The 25,637-nt window shown below is 39.3% G+C and overlaps 1 protein-coding gene across 3 annotated transcripts in view; it reads right to left on the bottom strand.

Moving 5' to 3' along the window:
* Positions 1–213: 213 nt before the first annotated feature.
* Positions 214–25,637, bottom strand: part of CLSTN2 (calsyntenin 2) — a 378,177-nt gene continuing 352,753 nt past the window's right edge. For all 3 annotated transcript variants that reach the window (XM_058421872.1, XM_040073986.2, XM_040073987.2), the window contains exons 10-17: positions 22,245–22,411; positions 18,824–18,972; positions 17,286–17,509; positions 15,470–15,640; positions 14,760–14,905; positions 14,113–14,236; positions 11,979–12,163; positions 214–11,394 (exon numbers count right to left, since the gene is read on the bottom strand). In XM_058421872.1, coding sequence (XP_058277855.1) covers positions 11,182–11,394; positions 11,979–12,163; positions 14,113–14,236; positions 14,760–14,905; positions 15,470–15,640; positions 17,286–17,509; positions 18,824–18,972; positions 22,245–22,411 — 1,379 coding nt within the window. In that variant the 3' untranslated portion in view covers positions 214–11,181. The remainder of the gene's footprint in view (positions 11,395–11,978; positions 12,164–14,112; positions 14,237–14,759; positions 14,906–15,469; positions 15,641–17,285; positions 17,510–18,823; positions 18,973–22,244; positions 22,412–25,637) is intronic.

Raw genomic sequence — 25,637 nt, forward strand, 5'->3', positions numbered from 1 at the left:
AAACTGGACTGAGTCTTTTGACATGTGGCATTTTCCTCCCTAGGAATTAGCAAGAAGATGGCAGACATGGGCCAGATATTTAACCTTTGCCACCGGAGGTGTGTTAGTGTTAGTTAAGGGTTATGGTTCAGGAAATGAGAATATCCCAATAATCAGTGAAATAAAGATTACAGAACATTACTTTTTATATGAAATTCTAAAATTATATTTATTGGCCAATTCACAGAAAATGCTGTAGTGACGACGAAAATGACTCTGGCTTTATACATGTACAGATACAAATTTTAAAATAACAGAACTATTTGGAATATGCATTTAATCAGTCCTGTGGAAAACATATGGATATGAATTCAGAAATGACTGTGCAAACTGACATGGCTTTTATGAAATACACTACTATGCCATGGAGGAGGTTTTGTACAACTTCTTTTTACTCTGTGTAAAGTTAGGGTTTGTGTACTGTACTGTCTGTCAAAATTTACTGTACAATTTCATTAAGAAAGGGTTGGGTTTTCCTTTTTTTTTTTTTAACAACTGATTCATATCTATTTGAAAATAATTTCTTATTCATCTTTTTAATTGCATGTAGTAATTGAATTCATCATACTGCATAAATTGTACCGATTCATGCTTTCAGAAATGCATTTAGCATCTGCAATGAGACATTTCAAGATATGGTTTATGGTTGTTTCACATCAACAATAGGATATTTCATGTAAGAGCATTTTTCCTGGCCTGAACAGTCTGTTGGTTTGAGACATATTTACGGAATACAACCATTGTATGTACAACCATATAGCATATGTTTGTTTATTTAATCACTTCTCTGGTGGTGGTTTTTATTATTATTATTATCCATACAAGTGGCCACAACTACACAGAATTTGGATGGCTAGGAAGCAATCCCGAGATAAAAAATACATGCAACCAGCTGCAGTTACTTCTCCTCAACAAGGACCAATGCACTAACATGGAAGCAATCTGGGAAATGACAAACTGTGTGGGAAAAATTGTACATTTTTGCAGGCAGATGAAATACCATTTTTACTGTTAAGAGATGATGAAATCTGAAATAGAATTGTCCCAGCCAATTAGAGCACAGCTGTTACATTCAACATGATAAGATTATTTCTCAGCTCTTCAAAATCCTACACTCTGTGTAAGATATAAAATATTTATTAACTATATAGTTAATTCTAACTAGAACAAACCCTTTCACCAAACTGCACAATATTCAGAGTGCATGTCGGATTCCTGCCCTGCTGCTCATCACAAGTCATGTTTTACAGCTCCTTGCTCAGGAAATCCTCTTCTTTTTCCTCTCCTTTGTGTTGCAACCTGACCTTGCAAGGCTCATTCATCTTCCCCTCTGTCCATCAGACTTTGAGTACTCCTCATGCCGTGGCTCGTTTTGGGAAGGTAGGCAGAGCAGTGACAGCAAACAGCCAATGCCAAGGCAGTCATTGTTTGCTCATGCGACCTAAACCCACTCCTGGCAATCCATCATTTCCTACAATATGGTTTGCACAATTTACACCCACTAGAGACAGAGGTGAGGGAAGCAAAGAGCTTCCTAAAGTCACCAATGGAACCCTCAGTGTTCCTGCTGTCCCCTTTACACCAATCCTTGCAGACAGAGGGAAGTGAAGAAGAAATCAAATTCTTTTTCTCTTGGTCTTAGTGATGCAGTGGCTCTTCCAGCACAAGGATTTCAGTTCTGGTTTGGAGTTCAGATGAAGGAAACACATCAATGAAAAGACCCAAGCTGACTTTGTACATCCTCCCTATTTGCCTATGTGGCTTCTGAGCCAGAAAACACAGGTTTGCTTGAGGCATGCTTGAAAACAAACCACATGGTCATCATGTCGGCCAGAGACCTGAAATGCATCATGAATTTGCAATATAAGGGTAGGCATGGCAGTAATCAGAAGAGTAGGCACAATTCTATTTCTTTGCAGCATTTAGTGCCTGGCTAGAAATTTTGAGCATTTGATTTAGAAAGTAGGTGCATTCTACTGACATTTGAGGAGAAGCAATATTATCTGTCTTAAGTGAAAATACTGGTTAATAGCTGCTCGTTAGAGTAGAGACATTTAAAAACGTGGGCACATGAATGGCAATGCCTGTTTTCACATTAATGATGGCAATCTAATTTTTAACAAATTATACCTTGTATTATTATTTGGTTGGCTCCAGCATTTATTGGTTTGCTTTGTTAAATCATACCCATGTAAAAGACACTGCCAAATTCATATCATATGAGAACTTATCCGTAGATTACAGAAAAGATTTTTTCAAAATCAAGTTTCAATTTAAATTTATTATTTAACCTTTGACAACTTATGTAGTGACACACACCAACACAGAGCACCTTAACAGAGTAAACTGACAGTGACTCATTTAGGGAAACACCGGGAAATTTAGTTTATCTATTAAAGACATTTTATGAAAAGGTAAGAAATACAAGATTGAAGGAATGAATTGGGATGAGGAGGGATTCACAGCTTCTCTAGTAAATGATCAAAGGCAATGAACTTGATAACTATCTAAAAATATTCAAAGCATATAAGTCATGGTTAGAGGAACTATTCAGAGTGGTGCAAAAGGGTATAACTGTGACTAATGAGATAAAAATTACAAAACTGATTATTTAAATTAGTTTTCAGGGAAAGCTTTCTAATGGTGAATTCTAATAGACTCTAGAACAATATCCCAGGGGAAGCAGTAAAGTTCCAGGCTTAGAAACATTTAAGTAGGTTGAAGCACCCCCACCCCTAACACTAAAAAATGTATTCTAGGAAAGAATTCTGCACTGTTAGCATAATACTCTACTTGCACTACTTTTTCCTTTTGTCTACTAATCTTTTTTGATAAGTCTAGTATGTACTTCTAAACACACTGAAGCTTAGATGAAACCGTTCTTAGTAAGCCCGCTCACAGTGTGTACCTACAAAGCAATAATCCACTGTGGTGTATCCTTCCATCCCTGTTGTGATGATCCTTTGAATAGAAATGCCTATTAACCACAATCAAAAATTTAATCAACTGGTGGTGCAGTATTTGTAACAGAATACATCTAAACCCCCCATCTCTTTTCAGATGTACCTCTCACTTTTACATCAGTTTGTGGAGAGGACAAAAATAATTTGCCAGTAGTTGATTCTGAGAATGGAGGCATAAACTTCAGCTCTCAGACTGGTGCAGGGATGGTTGTTATCCTTGAAAAGTTTTCTATTATGTATATTTTCAAAAATCAGGAGTTCTAACTATGTGACCACTTACGAGATTGTATCACTACAAAAAGTTTACTTGAGGGCCTTTTCAATATGGAGTATAATCTGCCTTGGGTGTCTCCACCTCCTCATCAACCCATGGAGTATGTTTGTTAAAATCTCTAAAACTAATCAACTGTCTGTGGGCAAAAGTTCCATTTCTTACCTCAAATTAAACTGTGAAGTAAGTGTACCCTCAAACTCAAGGCAGCAGACAGAGTGTTTGCTCCAAGCCCCCTAGGCTGGCCTTGGCTCTCAATTTTTCTACTAAGTGCACACAGAGTTTAGCAATGCCTCTCCTGGCCCTACTCGCTTCCCAGCTCTGCTGGAGCTACTGTAACTGGAACTCAAGGAGGCAAATTCAGCATCAACCAGGCTAAAAACCTGCAAGTTCTCCCTCATCACCACAGCCATCACATCCCCATGGGCACCATTTTGTGATTTTCTTTTACACACACACACACACACACACACACACACGTATATGTTTGCAACACACATGTGTGTATTGCATTTATATCCGGTCATGGAACTCTTTGATATCCTACATTCATTCTCTTTCTTGTGCATTGTGACAGTGTCATTTCTGGCATGCAAACAGAAAATGTTTCCATTTTCTTACTATTTGATGCTCAAGCTTTTATGCCTCTTTCTTTTCTATAAGATAAAATTTCAACTGTTTTCACATTACTGTAAACCTTAACTCTCTGTTATTCATGCAGTAGTCTCTTCTGCCTTCCTGTCCAGTCTTCCTTAAATAATACTTTGATTTTCTAATGGAAATGACTGTAGTTGATCCATTCCACATCCCAAAAAGCATGCCCAGTTAAAACAACCATCCACCTTCTCATCTACTGCACATTAAACAGTTTTGTAGACAAGGATTTTATTGCCATTTTGAGTACCGGTTTGAAATGTCATTGTAGTCACAGACTTGGTCAGGGGTGTCTGATCAAAGTCTTTTTTATCCGTTTAAAAGAGGCAGGAGTATAAAAAAAAAGACATTGTAATTTTAATAACTTTTTGTTTCTTTCCCCCTCAGTATATCCTGAAACCTTCAGCCAAAAATAGTTTTATGGGTTAGTACACCAAAAGACACCTGGAACAACTTTATACCCAGCTGGGAAGTTAAATAACCTCTGAAAACCCAAGACTGTATCCAGATTTATACAAAAGTAATAGGTAGGGCTGCAGAAAAGCATTTTACTCCCATGAAACTTTCTGGGTTTCTGAAGTACAAGGATGGAATACCATTGTAACATCTTTTTTCCCAATTTGAGACAGCTTCTCTTTGGCAAGCTTTGTGCACCTCACCCAGGGAAAGCTGAACTCTTTTACTATACAATGTACTTAACTGGGAAAAACAATTCTGCTGCTTCTTTGTTCCCAGCACAGACATAAATAGTGACAATACACGGCCATGGAGTTTCAACAGCTGATGAATGCACAATTGCCCCACGAGCTAGTACTGAAAATAAGACTTAGAGCTTTTCCTGAACTGTGTTTCACACATTTGCAGTGCTTCACGCTGCTGAGAGTGTAGGCGGTAACTTGATAGGCGGTAACTTGATAGGCGGTAACTACGGAAGCACCAGCCCAGGGCTCTCCACTGTGCCATTCCCTCTCCATGTGTTTGGAGTGCTCCACCATGGAGGGCTGGGAGCAGAGCTGCAGGAAAATTACTGAATTATGGTTCACCACCAGGGTCTTTCACAGGGCTGTTCCAAAGGGTGTCAGCAGCACTGTTCCTGTTGCCAGTAGAGACATGGAAACCATAACGAGCAAACCACTGGCAATACCTACTCTGAAGGCAGCAAAATGCCTCTAGGGAAAAAGGGTTCCCTCTCTGGTGCATGCCTTTTCATCATCAGGAATGAAGTTATGAACATACAAAACTTTCTGGGTTCATTTTATTCTGCTAAGTTTCAATAATAAGGGCTACAGTTGCTTATTATTTTAAACTCCTATGTTAGACAGAGGCTTATAAAATTAAAGCCTTTGCTCCCCTTTCATTTTTGCACTGTTCGAGTGTTGTGTATTTTCAATTTATGGCCATGTCTTTTTTGGAGAAAAACAGAACCAAAAAGAACATACCAGGCTTGTACCTTGCTAATCTTACAAAGGTGATGAATTATAATTACTTTCTGAGATATCACTGGAGCAATTTTGCCAATATATTTAGCAGAAATATTTTTTGAGATTGGGGGCATTAAGAGAATATGAATTTTGCTCTTCTGTAGCTTTAGTGGTTATCTCTATTCTTTGTGTCTTTATTCTCCATGCTAACAAAAATGAAGTTGGATTCCAGGAGAGTCCAGCAACCAGAAGTCTGATCATTGGATACACAATCTGAGACATGCTGCTTTAGGGAACCTGATCCATTTCAGTTTACATTACTCCCCACACATTGCTTGTTATGCCTTTCTTTATTAAAAACAAACCCAAATATTTGATCCAAATGTACAAAGATTGCACAGGATCACAGCTTCTGGGTGCTGTAAAAATATTTTTACAAAATGTGTTGTAAAAAGTGTTGCATGGTTTGTTGCATGGGAGTATTGGTTTCTTTGGGAACACCAAGGCCTTGAGGGATGGGCTGGCTGCTATTGCCACGGCTGTTTGGAATGCTGTGAGCTCTGCAGGCTCTGGGGGCAGCAAGGCTATGCAGGAACAAGGCCTGGCAGCTTCCTAAGCTGTGCTGAGAGGGAAAACGTAATGCCATTCTGTAGCTGGTGATGCTGCCTGAAACACGAGGGAGATTATACAGCACAGGATTATGTACAATCAACAGGAATTAATTTAGTCACTTGGTGGTTTGATTTCTTTGGCTATCTTTTTGATATTTATGTTTTGTCACTTGGGTTTCTTTCTCCTATCTCCTTAGATTTGCTCACTTGTTGTAGAACTACTTTAAGCACTTGCTCCATAAAAGTCAGCAGCTACAGGATCACCCAGAGGGGCATTAATGCCAAGACAGGCTGTTGAAAGTCTAGATGAGGCTGCTGTATCATCCAGGTTCCTCCTAATTTTCCATTATTTTTACGCAGTAATTTTATCAGGGCAGAACCTGATAAAACCTTATAAACCCCCTGAGACTGGGTTATCCTAGATTTGAGATTCTTAGTCTGGTCAGCATGTGTGAATTAAGGGAAGTGAAATCCCCTCAGAGGAGATGTACTCACAGTTTTATTTCCTCTCCCTCTCTCAGTATCCATATGTTTTTGCAAACATCCTTAATGTTGGTATTATAATTTCTGTTTCAGGATACAAGAAACAGCTCCATCCTACCAGACCTTTACCTGCTGTCACCACAGTAAAGCCTGTTCTGTGGAGATGGAGATCTGTGTGTGCTGGCACCAAAACTTTGAGACAAGGCAGGGTTCTGTCCCAGTGCACTGGGACCCCTACCAGGGAGAAGTATAAAGCTGCCTCTGAGGTTACAGCTGCGGACACAAATTATTTATTATTTTATTATTTATATTTTATCAAAGCTCAAAAGGCTTTGCCAAAGTGAAGTAAGGGCTGCTACTGCATTACCCTCTGCCCATCCTTCATCTGGGGCTTCTCATCTCCCATGGCATTATTTTCAGTTTAGAGTCAGGCAGGGACGGCTCCTGCAATGCATTTCATCCCCACAGGAGGAACTTCAGAACCCTCTGATTCTTTCTGATCCTTACTTTGTTCCAGAATGGAATAAGGAATGGTGCTCAGCAAGCTCAGCTTCACCACATGCCAGACAGGAAAATAAATTGCTCCCTCCCATTAGGCTTGGGTGAGGTAAAAAGCAGTCCCACCACCACTACAAGGTATTACCTGTTGGGATGAACAAATAGAAACAGTTTATTTTAATTAGTATTAAAGATGTCACAAATCCTACATGTCTATTTCTAATTTGAACTGGTATCAGCCAATGCAGTAAATATTGGGAATAATCTCAACTGTGCATTTTAAAGTTTACTTGCAAAGATAAAACAAATCTCTGGAGGGGGTAGAAGTGAAAGAGAAATGGGGACTATTAATCACAAAAAGTCATGTAGGCAGTTATATTAATTCAGGTAACATCTTCAATTTGCATTTGTAGGTTTTGCAGCTTTTCCCAGCCTTAGATCAGAACTTCAAAAACTTAAAGGCAAGATTGATGCCATTTTAGACCTCTGTTGTCACCTCTGGATTCCTGATGCCATGAATTGTGAGTACCTCTTCAGAACTGCTTTCTTTTGGATACACTTATTTATTGCCGGTGTAAAAAAGCCACCTCACCACAGGACAGACCCTGAAGGGCTGCAGTGAGTTCAGGGAAGGGAACAGAACTGGGGAAAAGTCTGGAGTACCAGGCTGATGAAGAGCAACTGAGGGAGCTGGGGGAGCTCAGCCTGCAGTAAAGGAGGGTTTTCACTGTCTCCAGTTCCCTGAGAGGAGGCTACAGCCTGGTGGGGTTGGTTTCCCTTCTCAAGTAACAAGTGACAGGACAAGGGGAAACAGCCTCGAGCTGTGCTGGGGAGGTATGGATTGAATACTGGGGAAAATTTCCTCATTGGAAGGATGGTCAGGCATTGGAAGAGGCTGTCCAGGGCAGTGTGGAGTCACCATCCCTTGGGGAATTCCAAGACACATGAATGAGGGACCTGGGGACGTGTTACTGGTGGGCTTGGCAGTGCTCAATGATCTTAGAGGTATTTTCCAACCTGAATGGTTTTACAGTTCTAAACACTTTTTTCAGGGAGGAAAAGAGAGACTTTTGGCTTTTGATTAGGGGCAAAACCCCACCACATGTATGTCTTTATGTACATATGTGTGTATATGTTCTGGCTGGTTTTTAAGCAAGGAGGTTATATAAAAAAATAATTTCTGGAGGGGAGGAAATAATGTTAGAATTGTTTTAGATAAAGTGGTATTTCTCTGATTTTCTAGTAGTAGTTTTACTCAGGATACCACTGCTCTCAGTACTATATATACTCTAGGGCCCATTTTGTGAAGATGTATCTCATTCTCACCGCTATTTTGTGAAAAGGATGTTTCTATTTATTTGAATGGAAAATGCTGCATAATGCACTCCAATGAGTAATCGAAAATAAGTACAGTGATACATTTTAGTTTGCTGAATATCTTACCGCAAACCAAGTTTTAGTGATAACACACATGCCTGTATTACTTTGCTTAGGTTTAAAAATGTAGGTTTATTTACAATAGAGAAAATAATTTGTTTGCTTCTTGTGTATTGTATGAGTACAACCTGAAAAGATCTGCTTCCCGTGACAAAAAGATAAAAATCTATTAGATGGAGAAATGCACTGATGAATTCACAAATATATAAAAGAATTAAAGGCTGTCAATAAGGTTGTAAATTGCGATTTTCATGTTGCCCTAATGTTTGCTATGATAACAACAACAACAATAAAAATAATAATCAGGAATAACAGAAACTTTAAAATAATTTAAGTCCAGTTCTAAATATGAAATTGACTATTAAATATTTACATTTAATTTTAATTTTTTTTTTTCTTAGCAGAAAGATTTGCTGATATGTGCTGATAACAAGCATCATCAAGAGCCTGCTTCATGTCACTAAAGAATTTAAAACTAGGAAATGATCTAGGATACTAGGATGGTAGGAACTGATCTAACATAACATTTTTGTTCAAGATATTCAGAAATTTTAGTATTAGTTTTGTATTAAACAGAAATTGTGGACATTTTTACAGTTGTTATTCCTACAGACAAAATGTATTTATGTGGCCTTGATTCTGCAAATATTCTTCTAAGCTTAATATATGTGAGAGAATAAAATGTAATACGATTGATAACAAAAGAAAACTGCTGTATTGCCAGTCTTAACAGCCATGTGACAATGTGATTGCTGGCACAACAAATAGAAGCGTGAGTATCTCTAGTTTTAAAATTAATATAGATTTTTTTTTCATTTACTTTCTAGTTGTTCTATTACAAGTCCTAGTTGTTGTATTTCCCTTCAGTTATCAAATGCAGAAACTGGAATTACAGGAACCCCCAAACACATGATATGCTCCCTATGTCCCACAACATTCAGAAGCTATTAATAGTCCAGTATTGAGGGAGGTGGATTGCTCCAAGTATCCTTTGCAACATCAGCCACCATGCAGGGTGCTCAGGAAGGTCCTGTTGTGACAAGATTGACGAATGGAGAATGGAGAAGAGGGAGCAACTCATTTTAAACAGCAGATTATAAAAGCAAAAGTCAAAGATGAAATTGCAAAGAAAATAAAGTACTCAGGAAAATAACCCAGACAAACCACTAAGCAGCATTCACTTCCATGCCATTTTGTTTCTATGCATTGGAGCAGCTATACTGCAGCATTTGGTAAGCAGAGCAGTTGAAGATGCAAAGGTACTTAAGGAAAGAGGACAAAAAACCACACCACTCAAACACATCAACACATTGTATACATAGCTCTGCTTTTTCCCTTTTGTTTGTTTGTTTGTTTGGGTTTTGTTTTTGTGGGGTTTTTTTGTGTGTGTGTGTGTGTGTGTGTGTGTGTGTGTGTGTGTTTGGTGTTGTTTTTTGGGGTTTTTTTTGGTTTTTTTTTTTTGTTGTTGTTTGTTTTTTGTTTGTTTGTTTTGGTTTTGGTTTTGGTTTTTCTTTTTAAACAGTGTTTAAGAAAAATATGCTGTGTTACCATAACAAACTAAAATACTCTTTCAACCTTTTAAGATTTTAGTTTTTGTTTTCAACTATTTTGGTTCCACATAGGTTTTATTTTTCCTTGTCTACTTTATAAAACCTTCTCTCGACATTAATGGCTTCAGGAAGAAGAAATAAGGGAGAATTATGAGCTCAGAAGAGGGCTCACAGTGTTGTTCCTTTCTCTTGTGCACTACAGGCAGGCAGGGGTAAAGAAGAAATAGGGCATCATGTTTTTATACAATACAGTCAGACAGGAATTCTAGCTGGCTTTCACTAAGCAAAAGGGAACATTTTCCTCATCTAAAATAATTGTTTAAATCCCAGACATACATAGCTATGGAATAATGGGGTAACTTATTTTCCACTAGTTTAGTAAGATGCTGCAGCAAGCTAATGATTCCAGGAGACAAATGGTTTAAAGCATCAGTTTGCTGCAAATTGCTCAATCCATAAATAATGAGCAGTTCTACAGATTTTCAGTTAATCAATCCCATTAGAATTTACAGAAGACCATATTACTCAATCTGTGGACACAGAATGACCTGGGATTTTTTTTCAGTAGTCTTCAGCAGCCCCTTCTTTTTGCTGTTTTTTTAAGACTAATTTTTAATTTTTTTTTTATAGGTTGGATAAAAATCCCTCGAGGGTCTGACAGCATGCCTGAAAAAGTACACTGTCTACATCTACATAGGCACATATGCATCCCCTGTCAAGTCCTATATATTCCCATGTAGAAGACAGTTAACATCCAAAAGGCAGGACGAGATGATGTGATTCAGCCCCTGTAGCACTAAAGCCCTGCCCCAATTTGGAGGTGGATTATGTTTTTTACATCTATAAGAATGTGAAGTTAGATGGCACTGGTATTTGGACCCACAGGAGTAATTCTTCATAACAAGCTGAAATATCTCCTGTGTGAAAAATGTAGCAGAGGCAAAAACTTCTATGGATGGAGTGACAGGACTTTTGTCCCACATCTGCAGGGTAGAAACAGGAAATTGAGAACTATGCTTGCTAACAGATCAAGTTCTAGATTACTTTATTACTGTGTGTGCGAGGAGGTTTGTACCACATTTTCCCCAGGCTTTGTAAGAAAAGGGTAAGTTCTTTCATCATTACTACAATAAGATCATTTTAGGCAAAACAGTTATAGGCAAGCAGAAGTTCAAATCCTGTCAATGAATTCATAGACTATGAAAAAACATTGTATTGGTTGTTACAAAAGAGCTGTGGTTGGAGGGCTGTTTGTTAATAGGGGAGTGTTGAGTCATCCCATTCCAACTGCTCTTGCCTGGTGGCATTCTGTTTGTCTCCATTTTGGACAATCACTTCTTCCTCCTCCTCGTCCTCCTCTTCCTCCTCTTCACTGTCATCTGATTCAGCACTGGTTGTATCTTCCTCTTCATCATCTATGTCTTCTTCCTCACTCTCCTCTTCTGTCTGGTGTGGTTTCTCATATTTCTAAAATACATTTAAATAAATGAGACAGTAGCAGAAATGGGCCTTCTTGCTAGCCAGAGCTGTCTCAAATGAGCATTTAGAAATGCTAACATGCTAGCAAATCTGCTTTCCATCATTATGTGATTATTAGGTATCAAATTCATACAAGTTAGTAGCAAACATTCAAAAACTACTCTAAGAAGAATAGAATGTCAATAAGCAATCTCTTTGTTAGCCACACTGCCAAAATTTAAACCTTCAGCATCAGCTTCTTTAAACTGCTGATGATTTTCCCTCCTTTTAGTGTATAAATGCTTAACATGAAAAAGTTAAAACCAAAGCAACTCTATCATCTTGGGTACCTAAAACCAGACATGGATGGAGTGGAAGTGATGCTGTACCAGAGTTCTTCACCATCGTCTTTAGTAATTATACATGACAACAAATCTGAAGTTCTCAGTTATATCTGATCAAGGTGTGCAGAGCTGAGAACTGGGCTGGGCTCCTGAGTGTATACACATGCAACTGAACAACTGCACCCTGAAAGAGGCTCAAACCCACTGCCAGCCCAGCCAGTGGCTCTTGGCAGTGCCAGGGTACAGTACCTCCATGGGGTTGACAGTGATGGTGAGAGCAGAGTCATCCCAGTCCATCTCATTCTCCTTGGCTCCCTCGTGCCCCATGGAGCCATGCTGATGGGCCGTGCGGAGCCGGAACACACCCAGTGTTATCACCAACACCAGGACACTCACACAGATGATGATAACAATCGTGGCCATGCTGGGAACCACTGGGTGACAAAGGGAATGCAGTTACACTTGTGGAACAAGTCACCTAAACCCCAGTAACCTTATGTTTTCAACTAACAGCACCCCCTCCTTTGGACTGAGAATCAGGACAGACACCTGCCCTGTGCCTGGATGACAGAAAGTGTTGACCAGTGCCCATCCACTAAGGTGGAGCACACACAAATGGTGTTCAGAGATATCTTATCCTGAGTACGATAAATCCTAACTAAAAAGTGGGCATGCCCACCATAGCTCTTTGAGCAACTTAACTACAGAAGACAAATAGTTAATAAGTGTAGAATTGTTACCCTGGTTCTTCTGAGTTTCTTTATTAGCCTTTTGATTTTCATAAATGGAGTCAGATCTTTTAGTTACTGTAGAATATTAGAGGAGTTTTTCTACCTTTCCCACTGAAGTAATATAAACAAATCCTTTGTTTTTCATTCTCTGTCTTTTGTTTGTATATTTCTAACCTGAAAACAATTGTAACTGACAATTCATCTGGCCACTGAGGCTGAGGGGTGGAAACCCCAAAAAGCCAATCTTCTGCTAGACCCACAAATGTATAAAAAGTAAAAGAATAAACAAAGGGGTCTCTTCTCTCTGCTCTTTCAGCTAGGAGCTGGATCAGAAGAACCTCTGCGAAAACTCTTGTCTGCGTGTGATTTCTTTGTGTGTCTCAGTGACATAGAATCAATAAGGTTTTGCAGTAAAATTCTTTTATCTCACCTGTGTGTTGATCCCTTCTGATCACAGCTGAGGCCTCAACCTTACTTGAGACAAAATATACATCTCAAAGCTTATATTTTCAAAGGTTTCAAATGCTTGTGATTTGAATCTCAAGCTCCTAAAAATAAATGCATTGCAACCCTATCTGCCTGTGTTACAACCTTCCTGGGAGACTCTTGAGGACTCAAGACATTCTTCCTCACTCTTTGGTTGGACTCTGAGAAGCCCCGTCTCCACCTAGTCACAGGAAAAGCCTCTCTGAACCACCACATGTAATAATCAGCTCCATAATTAGGTTAGTGGAGAAATGCTGCCACTTTTTATGTACCTTGAGGTACTGCAGTTCCAGGAGCAATGGAATAACCCAGTCCATAACCCATTTTATTGCCTTGCCCTGCCTACAAGAATGGAAGTCTAAAATTGAAACACTATTTAGGAACAAAAAATCCAATGTGCAATATTTTATCCATTAAACATTCAGTTTCATTTTAGTGGACTGTCTGTACAATGTAAAGAAAAATACAGTAATTTTCTAAGCATGTCTATATATAGCTACTTATAACTGCCTACACTTTACATCAGCTTTATTTCTTTACATATGAATAATTAAGCTAAAAGGACTTCAGAATCCAACTTTTAAACAGGTATTATTGCCCTGGATTTAACTTCACTGAAAAGATTTCAGATCTGGATATATACTTTAACTCACATAGCCTAAAAACTAAATTAAAATATATCCTAATGCCTGCTGCACACAACTAGATGAACCTATCTTACCTCCAGAGAGCCCAGACAGGCCTTGACAGCAGCTAACAGAGGCACTGGAGCAATTATGCTTTTTAAAAATAATACAGTTTCTTCCTTTTGTTTAGAAAGGAGTGGGTAGAAAAATAATATGGTACAGAACTACAAATGTACAAGGACAATATGAGCATATATATTATCCTTCATACAATTCAGTACTAGAAACAAGGTATTTTTTAACTGTCGGGGTCAGAGTACAAAACTATTAATGAAGACTTTAAAAAAATTATACCAGATTTTAATTAGAAGGTACTGGACAGAATAGAATTCAGTGTAACCTTCTTTCACATCTGTGCAATGATCTCTGAAGCTGAAACTATGGAACTCAGGGCTTTAGTCTGTGGAGCAGGCTGACCCACAAGGGAAACACTGACACGCCAAAATCATTGTGAGCAGTCTCTGGGAAGGTGTCACATACCTGAGCTGTGAAATGCACTTACACTCCCTTCAGGGTGCTGAACAGATTGGTGAAATTGGGGCTGGACTATCATGTGATTTACATGTTCCATGAAGTTGGAGTTAGAACTGTGTAGAATATTAACCTGGGAGAAGAGAAAAATAAGAGACCGGATACTAAAAAGTGTTTTATACTACAAGCCTGCTGGTTCCATATATAACATTGGACTATGAAGTTCATCAGCAGATAGGAACACTACTTCATAGATCTTAAAGGCCAAATTAACTCCTTTTTTTATGCCAGTGGAAGATGCACATCTTAATATATTCCTAATTTGTAGCATGAAAAACGCATTCTAACCTTTCTGACTGTTGACTCTGAAGTGGCACAGAGCAGGACTCTTGATTTACCCGTTTGGCTAAGTAGTGACTTTTTCCTCTCTCTATATTAATTAGCTTTTAGGTGTTACTAAACATTATGAAATCTGTTAATTTTATTAACAATTATTAAGCTGTTAATTGTCTTTATAAACAATTATTAATCTTAACCATATTGCTAAGTAGGTCCTGCAATTTTCATGGAGTTGTTACCTGGGCTCTAGGCCTCAGTTCTAGGTCAGAAAACACGACTCAGTCATTGCTCACCTCCAAGCTGAATTCATTACTCACCTCCAGGTTGAACTCATTGCTGGTGTAACGCCCATTGAGCTCGGAGCATTTGACCTTGAACTTCCTGTCCGAGGTGGATGAGGTGCCCCAGTTGCGGTAGCGGAGCTGCCGCAGCACCTGCTCATAGCTGAACATGCTGTCCACACCTGCAGGGTGCGAGGGGGACAGGCAAGGGAACATTGCTCTGGCAATACACAACAAATCAACTGCTCACAGAACACATGGAACGCAGCAGAATGGTCTGGAAATGACAGGACATTAAATGTTTCCTGATACTCGATTATGTGAGGATAGTCTTCAGAACTGAATGTAGGTCCCTAATGGAGAGGGATAAATACAATAACAATGGTACAGAATAAATTACTTAGTGAAAAAGATGGCCAGAGTCCCAGCATTGTACAGGAACACTGAGGGACCCCTTCACTCCCACATTCCACTGTGATGGTCCACAAGAACCCTACATTTAAAGAGAGCAGGAATGCCTTTTTCCTTACTTGGGGAATAGAAGGAGGGAGGCTGAGAATCCAAAGGGCAAACACAGCACATTCAGAGATCAAAAAGCAACTGTGTTTTTTAAGATACACTCACTCTTGGGATGTTTTCATGGCTAAAAAGCACAGATTTCTGTCCAATTTCTTATATATTTGAACTTTCATTCCAATATATAACTGATGTGGCAAAATAAGGGAAAACAAATTTCATGAACTTACCATAGATTGAATATCCTGCAGTGGAATTTGTGGCATCTAAATGTTTTCCTTGAAGCTCCCCATGATCTAGTTCTAAACACTCTTGTTCAGGATCTAGCTCTGCACCAATGACCAAAACATCACAGAAATCCAGGTTGTGGAGCATTTCCTCTACTACCACTTGCTTATTGGCTGTGAACCCATGGCATAGAGCATGAAGAAAAAGAAGGAAATGAAGATAAATGATCACAGAATAGCTCCGTCATTTTATGTGCTTTGCATCAGGGCTTTCAATTTTTGCCAAGATGGCTGAACTGGTTTTGCTGATATTAAATAGAGCACACTTGAAGCAAATCAAGAGAAGTGTGCTGTCTGTACAGGTGCCGTGATGATGAAGGTCCCAGTGAGATAAATAGAAAACATATTGTTCCATAATAAAAGGCACCCAAGAACATTACTGGAAGTAGAAAACTGAAATTTGATCTTGGGAATAAATGAATGAAAAAAAATTCCAGGTTTCAATGCTGTATTGATACCAGCTTTCTCAAGGAAAAACAAACTAGAAAAATACACATCCAACATATCTATGCTTGGATGATTCTCTCACTCTACGCCCCATAAACAATTTGCATTGCAAAGAACCTGGCCATCTATCCAAGAGCAGGGCATTATTATAAATAGCAAGATCCTGTGCTGTGTGACTTAAAGAAATTAAGTTATAAGCTGACTGTCCTTCAACATGTACAAGTAAAAAATACTTCTGTTACTGGAAAAAGAGTAGCATATCAAATTGATATTTAAATTTTCTGATCAACTTAGCACAGGGTGTGCAGCAAAACTGCTTAAGCAGCTCCCTGAGGGCATGGACACTGCGAGACTGGAACTTCCTGCCCATTTTGTGAATTTGATTTTGAGGGTGCACTGGGAAGGAGGGCACAGCCAGGAAAGCCTTACAGCCTAGACTATCAACTCCTGGTGCAGTGAATTTTGGTACCTAAGCTCTAGATATAGCTGTAATATCCAAAAATGCAGCCCAAGTCAAATTTATAGGCTTCAGGTAATCCACGCCCCTAAACTTGCACATCATTACCCATTTTCTCTTCTCCAGAGACATACATCTAGTTGCTGCTTATTCTAGTCCAACAAATACTGTTTAGAATGATTCGTCATATTACTAGATATTTAATCTGCCTTGCACAGAAACATCCAAAAGGAAGATTCCTTTATAGATAGTGATATAGATATAGATAGTGATTTAAAACTTGATTTATACTTTTGAATATTTACACAGTGTTGATTAATAATACACACATTGCTTAGCATTAGAATAAACTGTCATCATTGAAAATAAATATTTTTAAAGGATGATATATACATTTTATAGGTAGGAAACTGAGATATGAGATTACTTTCTCAGGTATCCCTCACAAGCTAGTAGCAGAGTTGGAAACATAAGAGTGGACTAAAACTTCGACTTTCATTCAATTACCGCTTTTCACTTTATCAGCACAATTAACAAAATTCTGTTACAAGTAGACATTCTACTGAAAATACCCTACATGAATTGGGTAGAATATGAAAGGAAGAGCAGAAGGGAATTATTCTGAAGTATCCTAAATGGACACTACATAGAGAATCTACTTTTTTTGAGGCACCTTCTGATCTGCCATCATTTAACACATTTTTCAATGTGTTGAATTTCTTCAGTACAGCATTACTGTGGCCTGATTAATCTGGGTGAAGTGACTTCCTTTGCATTACTTGTTTGCATCATCCTTTAAAAAATATGAGGAGACATTATGAAATGAGTAATAATATTTAAAAGAAAGACACAAACCTCTGTCATGTTTTCTTAAGTCCACTGAGTGCTCCATTTTAGTGACTGTGCTGACAATCCTGATATCAGGCAACAAAATAACACCTCTTTCACTTTCAAACTGTGCAGCTGGTCTAGCAAAGTGGTCCATCCCAGTTATGGTAATCTTAGGCTCATTGGCCTGAAACACCATTACATAGGCATCTATATCTGGGATACTAATGCAGACATCTTCACCAAAACATCTGAAAAAATATATTGGTCATTAACTGCATGTAACACACTGCACATCAGAGGAATGTGGCACGGGCACTGCCCCAAACCCAGCTCATGGCTCTCAGATCAGTCCAATTCATCCTTGGGCACTGCCACACATGGGGATATATTCCTGTACCACTGTTCACACAGGCCAGCTCTGGCCCTCTCCTCCCTTCCAACCTTCACAGAAACTCACTCTGAGTGACAAACTCAGTCTTTCCTAAGGTCACTATCAGAATAATATTTTAATGTTTAACATTTAACTGAGCAGTAAATGGTTAAAAAAGTTAACTAGATAATAACTAACTTTAGTAACCTAACATTAAATTCAGAAAGTGCCAGCTAATGAATAGAACATGTTTATCTTGTCACATCTGATTAAAAGGGCCTAAGTTTCCATTTAAATTGGTCCCATCATGAACTCTTTTTGGGACTCTCCAACATTCGCAGGGGACAAAAGGTGCCTGAACTTCCATTTTCATCTGAATCAGCAGTGTGCTTTGGAAGTGTATCCCCTGACAAGCTTTGCCTCATTTCATGCTGTGCAAGTTGGGCTGGTTCCAGTGGGACTGCCTTGGGAGCTGCTCTCCCAGCAGGGAGCTCATTCCACAGCTTGGCCCTGGCACTTGGGAACAAAGCTGCCCACAGCAGGTGACAGCTGGAAGAATTGGGTGTGTTTTCCCTCCGAAGCTCTGCTTTCCCTGCTCTGGACAGGGACGAGCCCAGGGGAGCCCAGGAGGGGCTGTGGCAGCTCTGAACATCCCTGTGCAGCTGTTGTCACTGTGCTGCATGGAAAGGGACTGACACAGACCCTGTTCAACAGCCTCCACCAGTGCTTCAGGGATAGCACATATGTACCAGGGGACAGACACACACAGGCTATTTCAAACACATCTAGAGATGCTGCTCTTGCAGATATGTCCTCTGTTATGTGGAACAGGCCTGCTTTAAAAAGTCATGGTTCTGGATTTCTCAGAAGGAACTATAAATGTTTAAAATTAAAAGTAAATAAGATTGCAGTAAATTGCACAGTTCAGTCCAGACCATATGCCCTAATCTATAAAGAGAATGCAAGTACATTACATTAACAAAAAAGGTTTCTTAAGAAGATAATATCAAGAGAAAACCACCATGTAAATTGGCATAAAAGTAAATTAAATTAATCTTTTAGGTTCAACAACAAAGCAGTATGATTTATCAATTTAATTTAGCCAAAATTCTTCTTTTTATATGGCCAAAGAAAAAAAGTAATTAATTAAAGATGTTCCTAATCTGTTCAATTCATCTGAAGTATAACTTACTGGACTTTAGATGAGACTTTGAGACGTCGTATGCCTGCAGTAGGAAACTGTCTGGAATTGATGTATGAGACCTTTCGGAGGGCTTGATTTATATTCTCAATGTCATCTCCTTCCATGACAAGGACTGACTGGGAAGGGTTGAAGTGATACTAGGAGAAATGCAAATAATTTGTATTTAAGGGACCAGGTACACAGTACAAAATAATATATTTTTAAAGGAATGTTGCACAGATGTAAGTTAAAATTTAATGATTTAAGAAAAAAAATCTTAGTAGCTATCATTGGCTGAATCCACATGTTGTTGTCTAAAACGTGTACATGTATCACTCACCTAAATAACTACTGTTATAATTAATTTTGTAGTTAATTAATACAGATTTGCTGTTCTTTGCCCAGCCTCATCAACCTTGCTGATACAATTTCTGCAGCAATTTCCAATGCTATTTATTTTTGAACCCTGTAGAGGTTCAAATCTTTAACTTATCACCATGATTATTATTCCTATGTAATGTTTTTGAGGTTAAACACATTCCCCACATAAAAGCATTGCTTTTTGAGCCAGCCTAGCATGCAGAAACATATTTTGTCTGTTTTCTGTGTGGTTTTTATCCTGGACTACCTTTCTAAGATATATTTCAACATGAATGAAGAAAACAATTAGGATGTTTACCTCCTACATCTTCATTAACGCCAGACACACTAAAGGGGACTCTCCATCCTGATGATCAATAAGGGTGTCATGATTTAAAATAGAGGTGCTCACGTGGACCAGCAAATGCTGCAAAGTCGCTTCCTGCTCTTGTAGCCCAGAGCCTTCTCTACTCAATTGCACTGAATACAGATCAGTCTTGCTGACAAAAAACTTTGTCACTGTTGTGACATAACAAATGACTGATTTTTACCTTCACCATAATTAATCCTAATTCCATGTTTTGTCTGTTAATTGGTTCGGTAAACTATCTGCACTGCAGAGGAAATCAGTGTAATCCCCTTAACGTTGTACCCTATTGTTGTCAGCACAGTGCAAAAATGCACCTTTCTCTCCCAGATAGTCCCTCTCCAAAGCTGGGCATTGATTATGTGAAGATGTTCTCTTAAATACAGACAGTGACTGCCTACATTTCCTTACAGACAGAAAGGTTAAAAAGCAAAACACCTCAAACAGACTGTGAAGAACAGGAGGGAGCACAGGGCCCTCTGTCAAACAGAACATGGAGGACTGGGTTTAAAGCTTGTGCAGGAAGGTCACAACACAGTGAAGGGTATTTTTTAACAAAGAGGAGGACTAACATGAATCCCAGCCTGCATACACTTCTCTTCCCTCTCTTTAAGCTAGCGGCAGTAGAGAATAAAATCAGCAAAAGGAGAGTCTAGCTAGCCAGTTAATAGCTCAGCTGCCAAAACAGCTGGAACACTGCCATAGGGACCTGAGAAAGCCCCAGTCTGAGCCATTTTTGTCCTTCTCATTAAAAAAAGCTAAAAGTAGCAACAGTTTAGACAGTGTCTCAGAGAGCTGTTACAGATATTTGAAAATTAGGCTGCAGCCCAAAAACGTCCAACACTATTGTGTCAGAAACTGCTGCTGCACTTCTGTTTCTTAGGTGGTTAAAGGGTGGATCGCCATGGTCCGAAGTGCCCACAAACACCTTCCAGCATCAGTCTGCCAACACTGAATCTGCAATGCACCACATAAACAGCCCCACAGAACCCATCGTCTGTGCAGCTGTGCCTGGATCAGGTGTGTTTATTTTTGACACCACAGCACCCTTCTCTCTCATTTTCTCTTCAAGGTCAGGCAACTGTTCTGCTTGCAGCAGAGCTTCCTTCTGTCAGTCCCCCAAAGAAATCCTTCCACAATCTCTCTAACTGCTCCTTTCATTTTTGCCTCCTGCTGTTGCTCTCACTGTTGGCTTGCTGCGGCAGTAAAAGCAACATCAGTAACTTAAAAAGCCCCACTATGCTTCATCAGTATTTCAGAAAACAAAGATGTTTCGAAGGTTAGCAAAAACATGAAATGGCAGAAAAAAATCCCTTGTCTTCCTTTTTCCCTCTGCACTGCCAGTACAGAAAGGAAGACAGTCAAAAATGCTGGAGCAGCAGTGGATGGTAGAAGAGAGATTTTCCCAAGTGCATGAAACTGGGGTGACTCAAACATTGTCAGGTTTCAGAGGGTAACAATAGGGGAGGAATTACTTTGCTTTTAGAGCACTATGGACAAAGCGTACAGTGCTTTAATTCATGGAAAATCCCAGCAAAAAACTTACTATTAAGCATACATATGCGGATTCCAGAAATTCCTACCTGCTCCTTGTATGCACTGCCTTTTAAAAATAGCTTTAACCGGCCTGTGTCCCACTGCTGTGAGAAGCAGCAATGTGTAATTCTTAATGATGTCCTTGGCAGGATGATAAAAGAATTCTTTGGGGTCTTTCCTCATATGTCGAAGTTAGAGCTAGCAAAATTCTTTCTTACCTTCGCATTTTCAATTTTCATTTTTTCTCATTTTCAAAAAATGTGTCAGTTATACTACACCACTGCAACCTATCATCACCTGGACAGACATTTGGGCACATTTCAGATCAGTCTGTACAATGGAAAGGTTTAGCTAATAAAATGCAATCCATGGCATTCCCACTGCATGTTCCAGATGAAGTGTTAGAGCACCATCTTCCTCCCCTCTGAAAATCCCACACCAAAACACCCTTGTTCAGTTTCCCAGGACACATTGTCTGTGCCCAAAGGATCTTCCTGTGTTGGAACTGAAGTTCAGCTCCTTGGGAAGTGGTATTTGTGTGCTAGAAAACAGCTTCACAAGTGCCTTTACACTGAGCACAAGAACACTGTCACCAAATAATGGTGTTAGTAAAGGAAAACTGACAATGCAGCTCATGTGAGCATTGGAATAGGCAAGATCCTACATATGTATCCAAAGAACATAATTTCAGAATTATCTGAATGAATGCAAAGCCATCTGGCCACTAGGTCAACTGAAACAGGATTTCCCTGTGTCTTTTTCTCCTATCTTAGAAAAAGCGCTACATTACCAGCAGTCATATGCATAATGCTATTGCATTAGGACTTACGTATTCCACTGCTTTAAAACTACTTGAGATCAAAATTCCATAAATCTTTGGAATCACATCTATTTCTGTAGAAGTAACAAAATAAGCATGAAAACACAACCTGGCAATTCATACAGACTCTGAAATATCAGCAGTGCCTTACTTCCTGATCACCTAGCTCTGCAATAATGGAAATATTTTTCTTTGCAGCATCACAGCTCTTCTGTTTTTTCTTTGCATGATTTTTTGGGAAATTACATTGCTTCTGGGAGTACATTTGTACAGTGCGTACTCTGCCTTGGGCTCTTCATAAATCAGATCTAAATTTTTATCAAAAATTATGTCAGTTCATCCCTCACCTTTATTCCTTGGCCAAGACTCTCAAGAGAATTAATATCAAGACCTTCCTTGCAGGCCTGCAAACAGGAAATCACTTTTTGACTCTCAATTTTCCCTGGCCGGATTGTCAGACTGGCCAGGCTGCCATGGAAATACTGTGCAAACCTGGGCTTGGTGACTTCACCTCCTGCAAGAAAGAGGATGCAAAATGGTTATTGATACCAACACACAAACTGCACATATAACAAATCACTTTATGTTTTAACACATTTAAAGAATCTCTATCTAGACTCAAATACATTTGAGATCCCATTTATTGTGGTACAGTGGAATGTCTTTGTGGGTTGTTGGGTGGTACCTGGTAGCAGGCTGTCTCCAAGATTCTTGTTTTTCCAGGATTGTATTCAGGTGTTTATACAGCTGAGACAGCAGAGATGAAACATGGCTTCCCAAATGTGTACAAGGAAGCACATGACTTTTAAAAATGAACTTACTCAAGTACCAATCTAATAAATCAAGTCAATTAAGTCAAATATTTATTTATAGAGAAACAGTATTTCCAAGTGTTCCATGACAAGATCAGCTACCTCTGCCTTCCCAAGAACACAGTACTAGATGAGCTGAGCATGGTGGCTCTGTGTACACAAACTGCCCACTCCCTGGGCTGTGTCTGAGGACATGCTGGGAATTCCAGCAGTGAGCAGGGAGCTCTGTACAGCCCCTGTCTAAGAGGCTAGAAGTGCTATCTCCGACTCAAGGATTATCATTTGGTGCCAGGTCTGGTCCTGTCACTCTGTGTTGCACCAGGCCCTGCAGACACCCTCCGTTGGGTTTCACTCCATGCAGCTCCAAAGGAAGACTGATCTTTAGGAGTTGTCAATAAAACATGATTACAGAGTGCCTGCTCCAGTGATCATGGCATCTCAATTACTCTTGGGACAGTTTGTGATTTACACATCCTCCTTTAGGAGAATTTTTAGAGCTTGTTTTTCTGGCAGTATTATCTCTCGCAGTGCATGTGAATTACTGCCTACCTTGAGCCTGGGAGGACCAAGGGAGCCACACAGCAGCGAGCCAGGGAACTAATTGGATTAGCAGTTGATAAGTTGTTGATAAGGTTTCGTAATTGGTAGATAACTCATCTCTACAGTGTTTATAGCTTTAGTGTCAAATTGTTTTTGCCAGGCAAGATAGCTCAAGTTTTAACTTTAACTTGTGTGTGGATTGGAGCTGGATAGGAATGATGTGGCAGATTTTTTAGGTGCATTGTTACCTAAAAGCCTGAAAACCCTCACTTCCAGTCTCTGATGGATGAGCATTATGATGAAGACATGAGTTATTTTATATAGTGAAGAAAATACACACTGGTGTACTGGCAGAAAAGAGCTGACAAAACACGTTGTTTCTTCAGAGAAGTAGGCAGGTTTGGGTTGTTTTTGTTTGTGGTTTTTTGTTTTGTTTTGTTTGTTTGTTTGTTTGTTTGTTGTTTTGGTTTGGTTGGGGTTTTTTGGTTTTTTGTTTTGTTTTGTTTTGTATTTTTAAATATTACAGCATAAACTGCCTCTCCTTTTCTTACTCGGAAGGAAGATTCCCAAGGGGAGATTATTCTTGTCCATTCTCATTCATTTGTCCATCACACAGGAAATTTTCTCTAGGCAGAATTTTGTTGAGATTTCCTAGAAACTTTCACATATACAACTGCTAAAGTTCAGCCCTTCTAATACTTACCAAGACAATTATTTGGTAATTATTTGGTAAATTGATTGTTCATTATGGGGACATTGGCTTTTCAGCCAAAATGCTGTCATATTTATTTGCTTACATTGTCTTTAAAAGTACATATACAGCAGTAATGTAACTGCACAGAAAAAGGTATGCCGAATTAAAAAAAAAAAAAAATAGGCAAACATCTGCTTAAAAAGGAGACAAATAGGGAAAACCATTTAAGAGCTTACAGAAGAAGAAGGAATCACATTTTGTTTGAAGGTTCACATTCTCATATCACTACCAAATTGTGAAGACAGCAAGTTCCAAGGCTAAAATACCAACACTAATCCTGGAGCTTTGAAATTCAGAAATATTAGTTAAGTCTACCAGTAGGTCTTAATAGGTCTGAGGAGATGCAAGATAAAAAGCAGGCTCAGATCAGTTAATGTATTTAAATGTGAAATACACTCATTGAAATGTATGTAAAAGACCAGACAAGAAGCCAGAACAAAGAACTCAGTGCTGTGGCTTTGCCTGACAGAAAGAAGCAGAATGAACCAAAGCATCCATGGACAGATACTGCTTGTTCTTCCACTTTGGACTAGTTCTTCTCTGGTATTCTTGACAATGCACTTACAATTACATTGCTAGCTCATTAGCAGTGATACAGTATTTGCCCATAAATCATTAAATACATAGGTGTCCTAGGGTAACTTAATGATGCTTGTATCCCCAATCGTCTGTTCTGTTTGTGCTGTATATTGAGTTCTGTGCCTTTAAGAGTGGTTCTAAGAGCAAGGAGAAGCGCGGAGTTTGTTTTGAGAAAACTGCCTGACTCCTCCACATTCTTCTGCGGACGGGGTGTTCGGTGGAGGCTTGGAGAGACTGCAGGACAGAGATCTTTTTTTTCTTTTTTTTTTGCTTTTAGTTAGTTTCAGCTAGCTAGGGCAGAGAAGTTCCCTGGACTGTTTTTTTTTCCTTTTTCTTGGAACTGTTTAAACCTGCTCTGGACTGAAAACCCAGGGGAGCACTGGGGGCTGCACCTGCGGCCCACCGGGGCCTGGACCTCAGCATTTTCCAGCAGCGCCGGAGGGACTGGGACTGAGGAGAGGCACTGAGAGAGAGAGCCGAGCTACACCCACGGCAAGGACTTTCTCAATTTGCCATCTCACTTCAGAAGGAGAGGTTTTATTGTTTTCATATTATTCATTCTTTATACTTGTATGCACTTCATTTGTTTAGTAAAATAGTTTTTCCACTTTTCACCAAAGTGTTTTTTTTTTTTTTTACCGGACCGGTTGGAGGGAGGGGCCACTTGTGTTTGCTTCCTTAGAGGGACCCTATACAGGGATTTTCTCCCAAATTTGTCCCAAACCAGGACATACTTCTAACTGGTGCCCAACATGGGGCTCGAGAGAGTGGAAAAAACTTGTATTGATTATTATTAACTGCATTTTTTGGTTGTCCTTTGGGTGGGGATTAAACAGTCAGTGGCCATGTTGCTTCTTGAATTCCTAATGTCTCTTAGAATGGAGTCTTTTCTGCATTTCTGTTCCCTAGGCTTTTTTGAGGTCTTAATACCTTTCTGGTCCCTAGGTTTGTTTTCTTACCCAGAAATAGCTCCAATATTGTCCCTAACATACAGCTTTTACACTAGGAATGCACAAATTAGAATAGTTATTTTGCTGGGTTCGGTGATTATGGTT

Source organism: Hirundo rustica, chromosome 10 (assembly GCF_015227805.2).
Source record: "Hirundo rustica isolate bHirRus1 chromosome 10, bHirRus1.pri.v3, whole genome shotgun sequence".
NCBI lineage: Eukaryota > Metazoa > Chordata > Aves > Passeriformes > Hirundinidae > Hirundo > Hirundo rustica.